This window comes from Poecilia reticulata, linkage group LG10 (assembly GCF_000633615.1).
Source record: "Poecilia reticulata strain Guanapo linkage group LG10, Guppy_female_1.0+MT, whole genome shotgun sequence".
Classification (NCBI taxonomy): domain Eukaryota; kingdom Metazoa; phylum Chordata; class Actinopteri; order Cyprinodontiformes; family Poeciliidae; genus Poecilia; species Poecilia reticulata.
In genome coordinates this window covers 25,776,893-25,790,305 of record NC_024340.1, presented here as the reverse complement: position 1 = coordinate 25,790,305, position 13,413 = coordinate 25,776,893, and the positions used below count along the sequence as shown (strand labels likewise).

Sequence of the window (13,413 nt, the reverse complement as noted above, 5' to 3'; positions counted from 1 at the left end):
TAGATTGGTGGACCATTTTGCGATGGATAGACAAACACGGAGATGTGCAATAAATTTACAAATGCACCTGAAGGACCACTTTATTCAAAAACTCTGTGTGAAGGTAGTGTGGCATAAACAGGAAACTGAACCCGTAAATAACTTCTTGATTTCCTGATAAACAAAATAAATTAAAACTTTAATTTTCATTTTAAGTAAGTCACAACTTTAAAACAAGTAACCGTGCAAATGAACACGCACACACACACACACAAAAAAATATAAATTACAATATGCTTCTTCATTCATCTGGTGAATAAAACTTGAACCGAAAGTCTTTTTTTCTTTCAGAATCAACACTGACAGACATCTAACAGGTGATCCTGAAGATAAGTTAGGGACTCTTCCACATGAAGAGGCAAGGCTTCACCGATGTCCTGTTGGGATCTGGACAGGAAAGCATTCACTGCTTCTTGAACAGCAGACTTTGACACCATGTCGTCTGGCTTGTAAACTAATGTGGCCTCTTTGCCTATTTGCTCAAAGGTAGAGCTGGTCAGACAGCCTGTGGACAACAGATGACAAACTGTGAGTAGGGAATAAAGTAAAGCAAGAAGTTGAAGAACAGAGGTTGTGAATAAATGATAGAATTTTATGAGGGGCTGTTTATCAGCTGTCGGTATATTATGGGAAATACACAGCAGTCAGAACACATTATTTAGGTAATAGTTTTTGCAAAAAATTACTATTAAATGGAGGTCAGGCTGATTGCCTAGAAATATGTAATTTGACCGCTTGCTTTCTTGCTTCAAGGGTACGATACTCTGATTTAGGGTTTTTATGCTCAATACTGATTTATGTTTTTTTTTTTTTTTTCACCTGCTCATTCTAGTTTTGGCTGATTATGATTTCAAATGAAAAATGTTTTTCTTAAATGTTAATACCAGCATCAGCCTAATTTTATGCATCACAGTGTAAGCCCCAATTCTTTATTAAGTATACAAATATGAAACAGTGAAATATACTTTCTGACCTGGTCTTTTAAGACTTCTAAATATCTAAAATTAAGTTTGTAAAAAGTAATACTATTTATGACTTCTTCAAACTAAGAGCACATCATTGTTAAGTGACAATGACCAGTTAGACCTTTAATATACAATCAATATTCAGAAAAGTGGTAAAATGAGCAGCAAAAAAAAGTTACGTTAGCATATATGAGTSCATTCACTAGGAACAAACATTGCAGTTTACATGTCAATATTTAACAAACCACTTGGCAAAGCAAAATTTTATTACAGATAACCGAGTAAAAAAGTACACAAAAAAACACACTAACCAAATCTACAACTTAATTTAATTGCAACTGTGACAGGAAAAAAAATGTGGGCAATAAAGGTGAGAGCAGGAAAAGGAAATACACTGATCAGGTATAACATTGTGCTCATCTGACTAATGGTGTTCTGGTTTTTCTTATGCTGCCATAACAGCAGCGATCTGTCAAGATATGGACTCATTAGACCCACGAAGATGTGCTGCGGTATCTGTGCTGACCAAGTTGTCAGCAGCAGATCCTTCAAGTCCTGTAAAATGCAAGGTGGGACTCCGAGGTCGAGACGTGTTTGTTCGCCACGTCCCATACATGTCCTGTTAGACTGACGTCAGGGGAATTTGTAGTTAAACATGTTGTTCTCATAAAATTGTTACTGAACCATTTTTGCTTGGTAGCAGAGGCACATTTTCCTGCTGAAAGTGAGCAAAACAGTAAGTGAATTTACACACAACAAACCACGATGATCTTGTGTGCCGACACCTTTCTAACAGAATCAGCATAAACCTCTCTAGCAATTTGGATCAGACTACAAAGGTAAAGTCTTTGCTCTCAGCAGCCAATGATCTCAAGGCAGGTTAACCACTGTTACTTCCCTGGAACATTTCTGATACCAACTGCTGCACACTTGGGCCAGCATATACACAAGCTAGTGTTCTGGAGCTCCTCCAAACTGGCCGTTCATGATCCCGAACCATCATGATCTGGTCCCAGTCAAAACTCACTCAAATCCATTCTCCAAATTCAAGAACAAAATGTCCGCGTGCTGCCTACTACATCCCACAGTCTGATAGGTGTCTCAATTGCAACATAATTAGTGTTATATGACACGTCAGAGGTCACATTTGCATGTGTTTAACCAAGTTACCCAAACAACCTGACTGATGTTTAATTTTTTGATGCATTTAAATACCAACTCTACTTTTCAGTATCGAAACTGACATTCCAACAGATCACTTTTATGTTGCAGAAGCATTAGAGAAGACCGTGTTGTGTTAGAAGGACAGACATTTCAAACATTGTTTGAAACACAGTGAACCTGCAGGTTTAAATTCTATTACCAACACAGGCTTGGTACAAATAGATAGTTTAATTATCCAAAATAATACTAGCTAACTTTTGTTTTGTGGAAGAAAAAGAAAACATTTATTCCACCACTCAGGGAAAAACTCCTCGCCAACACCACAAATTCAGTTCTTTGTAAATTTATAAGATCTCACACTATACAGTGCAGTACACTGCAACATTTGCTGCTGAGGCCTTTTTTCTACCAGCTCACCTTTCATTGCTTTGCTATAGCTGAGCAGTAACATCCAGAGAAGATGGATCAACTCTTCCCACTTTCGCCAGCGTTCCAAGCCATCCTGGAAAACATATTAATGTTTCAGCTTTATAGAGACTTACTTGTTTTACCATCTTTATTTGCTTGGTTTTCTCTTTAACTCAACTCTCTCGATAAGACTTACACATTCTTGTTTGAATCAATGTAGAAAGACATAGCTGAAAAGGCAATACACCATTTCTTCTGCCCAACTTCTCTCACAATGGACAGTCAGTACAAGTCTGCAACAGTCTGCTCTACTTGGGTGAGTTCGCACAAAAAATAGTTTGATGGGAGTCAGGGGAAACAGACCAACTACACCAGACCTCAGTTGCGGTCAGACAAATGTTTTGAGCTGTAAATGAAGGCAGTGGGTTTTGTGAACTGATTAGAAATTGAAGTGCCAACGCTTTGATGACAACCTATGAGAGGTGATTTTTTTTTAACTCTACTTGTAAACAAACTCAAAACAGGGATATATAACACACATTAATGATAAACAAAAAAACGCAAACACCTGCAAAAGTACTAAGAGATATAAATTTAAAATAAATAATGAAGGTTTATAAAATTAACAAAACATGTAAAAATGTTAAAAGTGAGATAAAGGACTTTAAAAATGTAATGTGTTATACATTTATAACATAAAAACAAGTAGTGTTTTGACAGTGGTTCAGGTAGAGCTTAGTTTTAAGGAATCCATATATTTATGGATAAAACATTTTCTAATTAGAGCTAAATTGTTTAACACAATCTTTTTCACCCTAACCAATATATTGCTGTCTGCTAAAATGGAAACAAATATTTTAAGAATAAGTCCAATACTAAAACTTGTTCAAAAACAAACATCCCTACAGAAAAAAAATAAATGTTTCTCAACACAAGTATTTCAGAAAACACAGTTAATATTAACCAAATGCAATTTTCATTGGAGAAATTCAGCTGTGAACTAAATGATATTCTGTGAAGTATTTATATTGCATCGCTTTTGTTTTAAGAGGGTATCAGAAGAAAAAAGTAGTCTCTCTGAACTCTGGGAATAGTCTTTATTTCTACTGCCAGCTGGTGTGCTTGTTTACCTCTTAAATCTCCCCCCTAAAGAGTTTCCAAGAGAGTTTAATGTGTTCAAGTGGCTTCAGTTGGTTTCAAAAGCCCTGTACTCTGTGATCCCTGCAGCTGCAGTTTTTTTAAGTCTGATCCCCAGTCTCTCAATTGTGAAACAAAATCTCTTAGTCTCTTTTGCAAATCTGAGAGCTCTCTGAAAGCTGCATTGTGTGCCCTTAAAGTTGAAATTAAGTTCTACTATTACCAAATTTGTAAGCAGTATTAAGTCATTATGGTAAAAGAAGAAAATACACAAGCATGATATTCACCGTTGGGTCTGCAGCCAGAGTGCAGTTCTTCAGAAAGTGAAGCAGCAGCTTAAGCGACATGGGAATAGAGACCTTCTCTGGGCATGCATAGTCCAGCAACTGTTCCAACAGCTTACAGCTCAGCAGCTTACTCTGTAGGCTCTCCAACAACAACATCCTGCATATCACCAAACAGAAAAGACTGAAAAACTGGGAACCAGTCCCTGTGCAAGTATGGTTGCAAAACAACTCAGGTGATTCAGTGCATTCATCTGCATATGTGACTTAGAACGTATTACTTTTCTGAGCATTCATAATGTAAAAGGAAAAAAAGAACAAAACATTCTTCATTTAATTTTAGCATTAAATGAAGAATGTAGTTATGAATTTATGGTAGACCTAAGCATTATTTGCCTGCTTGTCACCTGTGTGCTCTTAGAGGCATGTGGCTGAGGACCATATGGAAGAGCTCATCGGAAAGCTTGGCAGAGTTCAGAGCAGGAGAACGGTCAACCTCCAGGGCCAGAGACAGCATCCTTTGGAAAACGGACACTATTCTGCAGGGGACAAAGTGCAGTCAGAACGCAAGTGTGCAGAAAGCTAAAGAATGAAAGAACATGTTTTTATTTAAGGTTTTGTTTTTGTACCTTATTTGCTCGTCCTTAATTTTGATTCCTTCTTTGCTGTCTTCATTTTCAGTTGTTTTCATAATGACACAAAACAGCCACTTGATAACATCTCTGTTGAGAGGAAAAAGCCAAAACAGACATTTCAAGATTATCCAAATAAATTTAAAACTAGCATTGCCAATCCAGATGTATGGCATGGGGAAAATCATATACAGTACATATTTAAAAATGTGGTTGCTTCCTAATCATGCAATTGTTTTTTTTTTTTAAACAAAATGAAAAAAAAATTATTTGCATCCTTTACTTCCACCGATTTACCGTTTCTCTCACACATTCAAATGTATTAATAAAAGTACAAAACAATAAGGTTTTCAATTTGGAAATTTACATTTAAATTAAACTGAAAATATTGTGAGTGAAGAGCACATTGCATCAAAAGGGAGTTGGACCTCGCTCTTTTACTGGCAAGATTTATTTACATCTAATTTATGCTTTCTGAGGAAGAAGTTGGGCAATGTAACCAATGGAAACTATTTCAAGTTGGTTATAATAAAACGAGTTCTCTTGAAACTCTTTTAAAACTGTCCCATTTGAAAAAGTTCTAAGATAGACTTTCTATGTATTTTTAAGAATGAATTTGGTTTATATTTTTAAGGTGCATTATCCTTTTTTTTTTTATTGGTGTCAGAGAGTAAAAGGAAAACTGAACCATAACAACTGTGTTAGATATTGACCATCAGCCAAAATGTAATTTATAGCATTCAAATCACTAGAATTGAATTTCGCAGCCCAGGCATTACATTACATTACGCCACGTATACTGTAGTTTTCATAAACGGACAACTCTTACTTTCTGGAATTTGATAAGGAATAAGTAAAGCATGCAAAACAGATACTACTGCATAATGTCGTGATCATGAGATCAACTCACTCACATTTCCCCAACTCTTTCCCTTCCTCATAATTTATTTTCTGAGAGTTTCCATCCACTTCCACATAAATATTGTTACCATGTAGAATATGAATGTATGGCATGGGGAAAATTATATCCAACCAAATATTACATCTAAGGTGTCCTTAGCACTGTGATGTTTTTTTTTCTTGTGCAGCTCTAAATTTGATGTACAAAAATTATGTAAAACTTCATTCTGTGTGTGCATGCTTTTTTGTTTTTTTTGGTAGCCCTACCTGTCTGTTTTCGTTTGCCAATGCATCCAAAGGGAAGCAATGTAGCAAAGTAAATAGATCACATCGTCACCAACGCTAAGATGATTCTTAGAAATATTGTGTCATCATTTTTACAGTAGTAGTTATTTTATTTAAAGGGTTTTAGCTTTCTACTATGTGTGAGCTGATATTAGGTTGAAACCTGTGTCTTCCCATTATTTACAAGAATGTCTTTGTGACATGATTATAACAGGAGGCCCCATCTTGATTTCCACCCTCATGTGAAAGAATTAACTGTGTGAAAAGACAAAACTTGCTTTTCCCTCAACCTTGAATCCTTATCTACCGGGATACTCCTTACTTGTGAAACTGCCTGTGTGCAGAAGTAGTTTCCGTTTTCCCCTCTTGCATTTCCGCCCTCCCTCTCCCTTTTCTTGATAATAGACAAGCTTTGACCAGAAGGTTTTCAGAACATACAGTGAACAGCTTGGAAAAGAGGTTTACTGTACTTTCTCCTTTTGCAAAAGCCTGGTTGAAAATTGATATACATTGTCAGTGGTTCTTTTATGTAGGTTGAGAAAAAATACCCATCAATGACAGCCTTACCCTAAGTTAGTAGTTGGATGGTTTTATGTTTGGGATGATGGTAATCAGGCTGCAGAAGTTAACACAATGGCTGTAATGTGCCCTCTGGGCAGTTCTTACTGCACAGTAAACATTTCAGCTGCTTAGGTGTGAAAACAGCAGCAGAAGTAGAAATGCAGAACTTAAGGCAGGGCCTACACCCTCTGTAAAATGCAGACCTCGGCTTGTTCATCTTACCTGACCCGAGAAAACTGCCGATCACATGACAGAGTTGCCTTTGCGATGGAATGGCTGAGGGAAGATGAAGAGCATCTGGCAGTAAAGTCATCCTCTAACGTCTGCACACAGTACTCCAAAAGCAGGCAGATAATGTCCCATTGATGTTCCTTTTTGCCATCCTAACAGTGAAAGAAGGCAACAAAGACACCTGCTTATTTTTTTTTTTTTACTTCATATTAGAAATATCAACGAAATAGTACAATCTATTTAAATATAAATATGAAATCTGAGATTAATTTATTATAGAATGTTACATTTATTTTTGCTCTGTGATATTAATGGACTACATATTCTCACATCTTGTTGCTTGCTCTGCTCAAGCTGATTGGACATAACCAAGGTAAGCAACTCCCAATCCCACGGAACAGAGGATCTATTAGCCCGGTGGTGTCTGGAATAAAAAAACACATTTAAATCAAAGGCTGAGAGTAAAATTCTGACACAAAGATATTAAATGTTTCGAAAAATAACGTTTCTTGTGCTTTTCTCTGACCTYTGAGTCCTCATAAGAAGATTATAAGCCTGCATGCTGAGGTGATAGGGACAGTGTGGGTCAAGCAGGATACCACGAAGAAGGTGGGTGGTTATATCTTTGGGAGGATAGTGTCCAGGCTGCARTAGGTCAGACAGCAGCTGCAAAGTGCCTTCTGGGTAGTTCTCCTCGATTGTACTATAGACCAGACTTAGGCTCTGACGACACAGCACCTCAGGAGCTTTAGGGTTTAAATTATCTTTATCGATCTACGAAAGAAACATATTTTAAAAATAATTACTTTGTKTCATCTTCTTTTTAAGCAACCCTGTCCACTGTGTGTGTGATAGGAAAATAAACTTGCCTCCATTCCGACTGGTGGCAGGTGACAGAGAGAAATGTCATTCTTACAGCCAAGGGAAGCAAAAAAGAATGCGTAAGTTCATCAAAACACTGACGAACTTAAAAAGTATAAATTACAGAAACACTTCACCAGGGGTGGACTATCCTGGTCCTCGAGGGCTGRTGTCCTAGAACTCTTAGATTCTCCCTGGTYCAACACACTTGAATCCAAYAGCTGAATCACCTCCTAAGTGCAGTCAAGTTCTCCAGAGTCCTGCTAACGACCTCATTATTTGACTCAGGTGTGTTGAAGTAGARATGCACCTAAAAGCTGCAGGAGACCGGCCCTCGAGGCCTAACTCAGACGTATAAACCAATAATTTATTACTTGAGATTTTATTTGAAATATACACTTCAATATGTGATTTGGTTCCTACTGAAATCATGAACTGAAATTAAAGGTTCTTTTTGTTCTCAACAAAATCATTGCAAGAATATGGTACTGAACTAAAATGAGAAAAACGTTCTACACCTTTAACAAGCAGCCAATACATTTGTTTGCATCTGTATTAAGAAGCTTTGAGAGCTATAGAGAATAAAGCATAAACATGGCGTTTCCTACCAGGACTTGGTGGTGTCCAGCCATTAATTTCTTAAGAGCGATTGGGCTCACATGTCTACGATCCTCTCTACTGGCCTCTCGGAAATCTGTGCAACATCTGCTCTCTTCATTCATGTCTTCTCTATCGCTTTCTCCTTGCCAAGGCAAGGACATCGGACTATCACCTCCGGTATCCTCTTCATAGGTCTGTGACTCCAGCTCCCACTCATGCAACTTTTCACTAGGCATGTAGGGAGACCTGGGTGATAGGCCACCTCGGTTTGTATGATYGAGAGGACTGGAACTTGGGTATGAGACAAAGTCAGCCTTAGAACTTTGAGAATAATGAGAGGAAGGATGATCGGGAGATCTTTGTCCAGAATCCRAATGATCTAAATCAAGCTTTTCCAAATTGGAGCAAATAGCTTCTTTTTGCATTTTATCTTGATAKGAAGTTGATGATGGAATCATGTCAGATGAATGAAAGCCATCTAGCTTATTTTCCATAGTTTTGTGCTGCTTTAAGTTTGCATCATCATGTCCCGCATTAGGACAGTCAGTTGGAATTTGTGGGTCCTGCATTGCTTGATCTTGCAACAAGTTGTTTGTATATTCCTGGGGGGTTTCATGTTCTTTTGTCGTAGATTTCAACATGATAGGAAGACACTTAGGGACCGCAGGTTCTGTAAGAGAAACATACRATGTAGAAGAAAATATTTCTGAACTAGTTGCAGATTCTTGTGCTTCAAAGCGATTGTTTGGTTTAAAACACTGTGACATCTGTGGAGAATCTTTGGTTAGCTGAACACAACTGCCTGATGTTTTCAGATTCTTGCTATGTGATTTGATAAAAGGCAATTGATCTAGTTCCACATCAGGTGCATCCTGAGAGGGYTGTATTGCAAGGTTTTGCTTCTGTGGTTGCATCGGCGAATTCAATCGTCTCTGCTTTGGACTTTGAGTGCCATAGTCCTGCTGCAGAGGGAAGATGTGGGAGTGTCCGGAAGAGTTTTCTTGAAGTTTAAGACCTTGGCCATTTAAGACATTATTTTTATTCAAAAKGCTTTGGTTRTACTGAATGTCACCAACTTCAAAGCAGCCCTTTATTTCTGGCTTTGTCACTCTTGTCTCAGTCAAGGCAAGAGAGCTCTTTGTCTCTGGCTTTGTCTCATTTGCGGTCAAGTCTATAACTGGTGAGCCTGGGATGTTAAACCTTGGGCGCAGCTTGAGCTCTGGACAAGCCCATCTTGGATCAGTGAGGTCAATGTAATGCTGGGGAAAAAGAGGGGAAATGTCACCAAAATGAGCAGAATACTTGCAAAATGTGACAGAAAAGAAAAACAAATGGACAGATGGGCATATGAAAAAACWAATGTGTAATAAACATGTGCCCCTCTTATGTATATAGCCCATTTTAGTCTCTTCTAAATAAACCCCAGTRCCGCCACTRCCTTCAGAAGTCACCTATTTGGTGCATCAACATTATTCCTAGCCCCCATGAGGCTTTGCGTGATTTATGGGTGCGACTTCCGCTGCAAACCGGAACCGCCATTTGTTTACATGTTAGCAAYTCAATAACCGCTTTAGTTTTACGCTATAAAATATGTGGGAACACCAACAATCACAGCTTAAATGTGGCAATATTGTTTTACCGCTACCTACAGTTACTRCGGGTTGGGATGGTGGCTTGAAGAAATGGCCGCAATAACCCGCACTAGCATATCTAACTACTACACTGACTCAGTTGCTTCGGACGCAGATGCAAGTTTTCTTCTGTTGGCTTTTTGTCCACACAATGAAACGAGCACACATAAAGCATTTTGGGKTCTCTCCAAGTTTAGAATTTTTAGCCAAACTCTTTTTGTTTCCTCATCTGTCGGTAGGCGATGAAAACTACCGCTTTTGTGTTGGGAGAACGTTCAAAACACACTTGCTGCAGCCACAAACTAAACTTGGTCTGATTATTAGAGTACAGCCACGAACAACACAACAGTTACCCGAGCTCCGCAAGGGCATCTTGCCACATTTCCCAGTGGCAAGTAGCTCTCGGTTCTAGTTCAGTGGGGAGATTCTCCATATTGCGGTCTGGAGAGTGTCGAAGGAGAACCTCGAGGTTCTGGTTGTGATGGACTAAATAAACCCAGATATTTTATTGAGTCTTATAAAAATTTATTGTTGACCCAAGCATAATGATAAAGACTCAGATCATGAAAAATAATATTCACATCACACCAAGCTAATATTATGCAGTTCTGCTGTTTTACACTGTCGGCGCAAAACGGCAGCTCAAAACTCTGACCATCTTCTCTGCTTTTCTCTTTATTAATCAGTTCTTCAGAGAAACGAGCTGCTAGCAGCGCTGCTAACTCACGCTCATTCTATTACAAAACTTAACGCTCATGTTCCAGTCCCCGCGATTAAACTCACAATTACGATCTTCTAATTGAATTCAATAACCGAAAAGAGAGATATGCAACACTTCTATCATGAATAAAGATGAGCAAAAACAAAAACAAAAAAATCTCTACAAATTACAGTGAAATTATGGGGGAATTTTACCGCCATTATCCAAGAGCACACATTTTCCGACTGAGAGCAGGATTTCAGGTGTCTTGTTCTCAAAACCTGTAATACTTTTGCTTACATGCTCATTTTGAAAGCAAGACTTCATGTCTGTCTTCTCAAAACTTGAAACGCTTGTACTGAAAACTTCTCCTCGCGCTCACACTTAGTATCTGCTCGGACATTTCCCACCTCTTCCTCACATCGTGTCTTTATGGAACCTTCAAAACAAAAACGGAAGCTATCTTACTTTAGACAGAGTGAAATAATTGCATAAAAATAACAGTCTTTGCCACCTTGTATAATTAAAACTTTTTAAGATTTACAAAATCGGGGTTAGCCTTCATAGCGGGGGCTCAACCCCGGTATTAAACCAAGCACAATATTAACTGGGATTTTGCCAGTGGACATAAATACAGTGTAATAATACTCTATTCACAAAATATAAACGGTAATATGTCCATCTTACTTGTGAAACGTTATCCCCCGAGATCTCACGTCAATAGTCCGTCGATATGAACAAAAATATCCGGCGGTGCTGAGGGTTCTGCTACAATCGATAGTAGCCACTCAGACACACCGGCTTGAATGAAACAAACGCACCCAAGCACAACGCTTTCATTCTATTGGCTGAGAGGTCGCTAGGCATCTGTCAAAAAGGCGAGCTCGAGAAGTTTTGAGTACAAGCGTTACAAGTTTTGAGAAGAAAGACATGAAGTCCTGCTTTCAAAATAAACGTGTAAGCAAAAAGTATTAAAAGTTTTGAGAACAATATACATGAAATCCTGCTCTTGGATAATGGTAGAAACATTCCCCCCTATCTAAAAAAATCAGACTGCTACTTCCGGTGGACACCGGAAGTAAGACCCATAATCGTTTCTACAGCCTCCCAGGAATAAGGTGGATAGAGTTCCTACAAAGTATGTAGGGGCTGGCCACACAAACATGTGAAAAAAGGAGCTCTGAGGCTTTTGGCAGAAAAACAACTGTATGTGTGGAGGAGCACTAATACTGTACATCACCCTGAACAAACAATGGTGAAACATGGTGGTGGAAGCTCCATGCCTGTCTGAGGAATACCTGTCTGCAATAGGACAGATCTAATAGAAAGATGGGCGGAGTTAAATACAGAGGAGATGTAAACTCATGAGCTGCGGACTCTTTATATAATAAAACAAGCCTGCTAATTCAAACAATGTGCTTTGCCAGACAAACGAGTTACAATACGTGCTGTTATGTAAATTTCAGCTTCTAACATTTTGTGACCCAAGATAAAGAAGTACGCGCAGTTATTTTTTTAGAAATTAAGAACAAGTATTGCGTTATAGACAAGTTCTTACCCATTCAGCACCGGTGTGGTGTGATTTTTCAAACGAACGCCAACGCAGTGTTAGTTTAAAGGTTCCGCGCCCTAGTTTCTATAGCAACAACGTTCTATGTTAGCTTACCCGTGGGATGTTGACGTTTACCGCTTCGACATCCACTCGAACCTCTGACAGCGGCGGCGGGGGCTCAGACTTGGTGAAGCCACCGTAAGAGCCGACGATCTCTAGATCGGAGTCGTCTGAGCTGAGGGAGATCACTTCTTCCATCTCTTCCACGTCATCCAGCGCCTCACACGAAGCAGAAGGTCCTACGGGAGCAGGAGGGCCGCCGCTCACGCAAGCTTCACCTTGTCATGCAGACCCGCGGCACCTGGCACTGTCCCGAACAAAGACGATCTATCGTGAATGGGGAAAATGCCCATCATGTTTTTCACAAAACACATGACAACTTCTCTGCCGAGGCGTCAAACAGTTAGCATTTCCTGATTAGAATTCCACGCCACACTCATAATGTTGTCGGGCATTTCCAGCGTTCAAATAAACCACCTCAAAACGTTTTTTAGCAAGCTGTAATCTCATAACAGCAGCACGAAAATGATAGGTATCGTTTTACCGCTTCCTTGTTTTCCTCTGTCATTTTTTTTTTCCTCTTTTGTATGACGCGTCAAATGAAACTTTATAGTTGCAGCTACCTCCACCTGCTGTACAGGAATGCAAAGGCATACCCTGCTTTTGTCAGCCTTCCATTCAATGCAGGTATACATAACACCGGGCTTAGAAACAGTATTCATTCATATTTAAGACCTCAGCAATCATTAAACATTTACCCATTAGTAAAAAATATCACTGTAAAGGCCAAGGGAGTGCAGTTATTTTGTGTTTAATGTAACTGCCGTTAAAATTCTGTGGTTTCATTTTTGTGACGGTAACTATGGTAACAGAGTGCAGTTCTACTTGAAAAAGTTAACAGCATTCAATGCTGTAAAGTAAGGGAACAAGGTCTGTAATTTTCATTTTTCTTGATGAGATAATGATGGTATAATGATAATAAATCATCATTATTCCATCAGTTCTTCTCAATGGACTGGAAGCTATAACGATTTTTTTTTTCTGTGCTAGAATGCCCCCTTCACAAAGGGTGGTGGAAGACAGAGGGAATCTAGCCCAACTTCACTCCACACCATACATGAAACAACTGCAGAACTAGACAGCTCCTACAGAAATAAACTACTTCTAGGTAGACAAAAGAGCATTATCTCAGGTGATTCCTCCTAGCAGCTCCTAGACATGGTTATAATACTATGCCCCCCCAGTATTTTATTATTTTTTCTTATGTTGCAAAATTACTTCACAGTCATTCACAGTTATTTCACAGTCTCATATTTCTTTTTTTCTTATGTTGCAAAATTACTTCACAGTCATTCACAGTTATTTCACAGTCTCATATTTCTTCTTCTTCTTCTTCTTCTTCT

The 13,413-nt window shown here is 38.8% G+C and overlaps 1 protein-coding gene across 6 annotated transcripts; it reads right to left on the bottom strand.

Moving 5' to 3' along the window:
- Positions 1 to 64: 64 nt before the first annotated feature.
- Positions 65 to 12,602, bottom strand: simc1 (SUMO interacting motifs containing 1). 6 transcript variants are annotated; one of them, XM_008420145.2, is made up of 12 exons: positions 11,086 to 11,302; positions 10,699 to 10,837; positions 8,076 to 9,326; positions 7,476 to 7,517; positions 7,133 to 7,380; positions 6,937 to 7,030; positions 6,598 to 6,758; positions 4,627 to 4,719; positions 4,405 to 4,536; positions 4,001 to 4,157; positions 2,586 to 2,670; positions 65 to 544 (listed from the first exon to the last, which is right to left on the bottom strand). In XM_008420145.2, the coding sequence occupies exons 2-12, from the start codon at positions 10,723 to 10,725 to the stop codon at positions 333 to 335; spliced, it is 2,502 nt and encodes an 833-aa protein (XP_008418367.1). In that variant the 5' UTR covers positions 10,726 to 10,837; positions 11,086 to 11,302; the 3' UTR covers positions 65 to 332. The 6 variants fall into 6 exon arrangements, with proteins under 6 accessions (XP_008418367.1, XP_008418364.1, XP_017162659.1 ...); XM_008420142.2 differs by lacking the exons at positions 10,699 to 10,837; positions 11,086 to 11,302 and adding an exon at positions 12,065 to 12,602; XM_017307170.1 differs by lacking the exon at positions 11,086 to 11,302 and having other exon boundaries at positions 10,699 to 10,874.
- Positions 12,603 to 13,413: the final 811 nt, after the last annotated feature.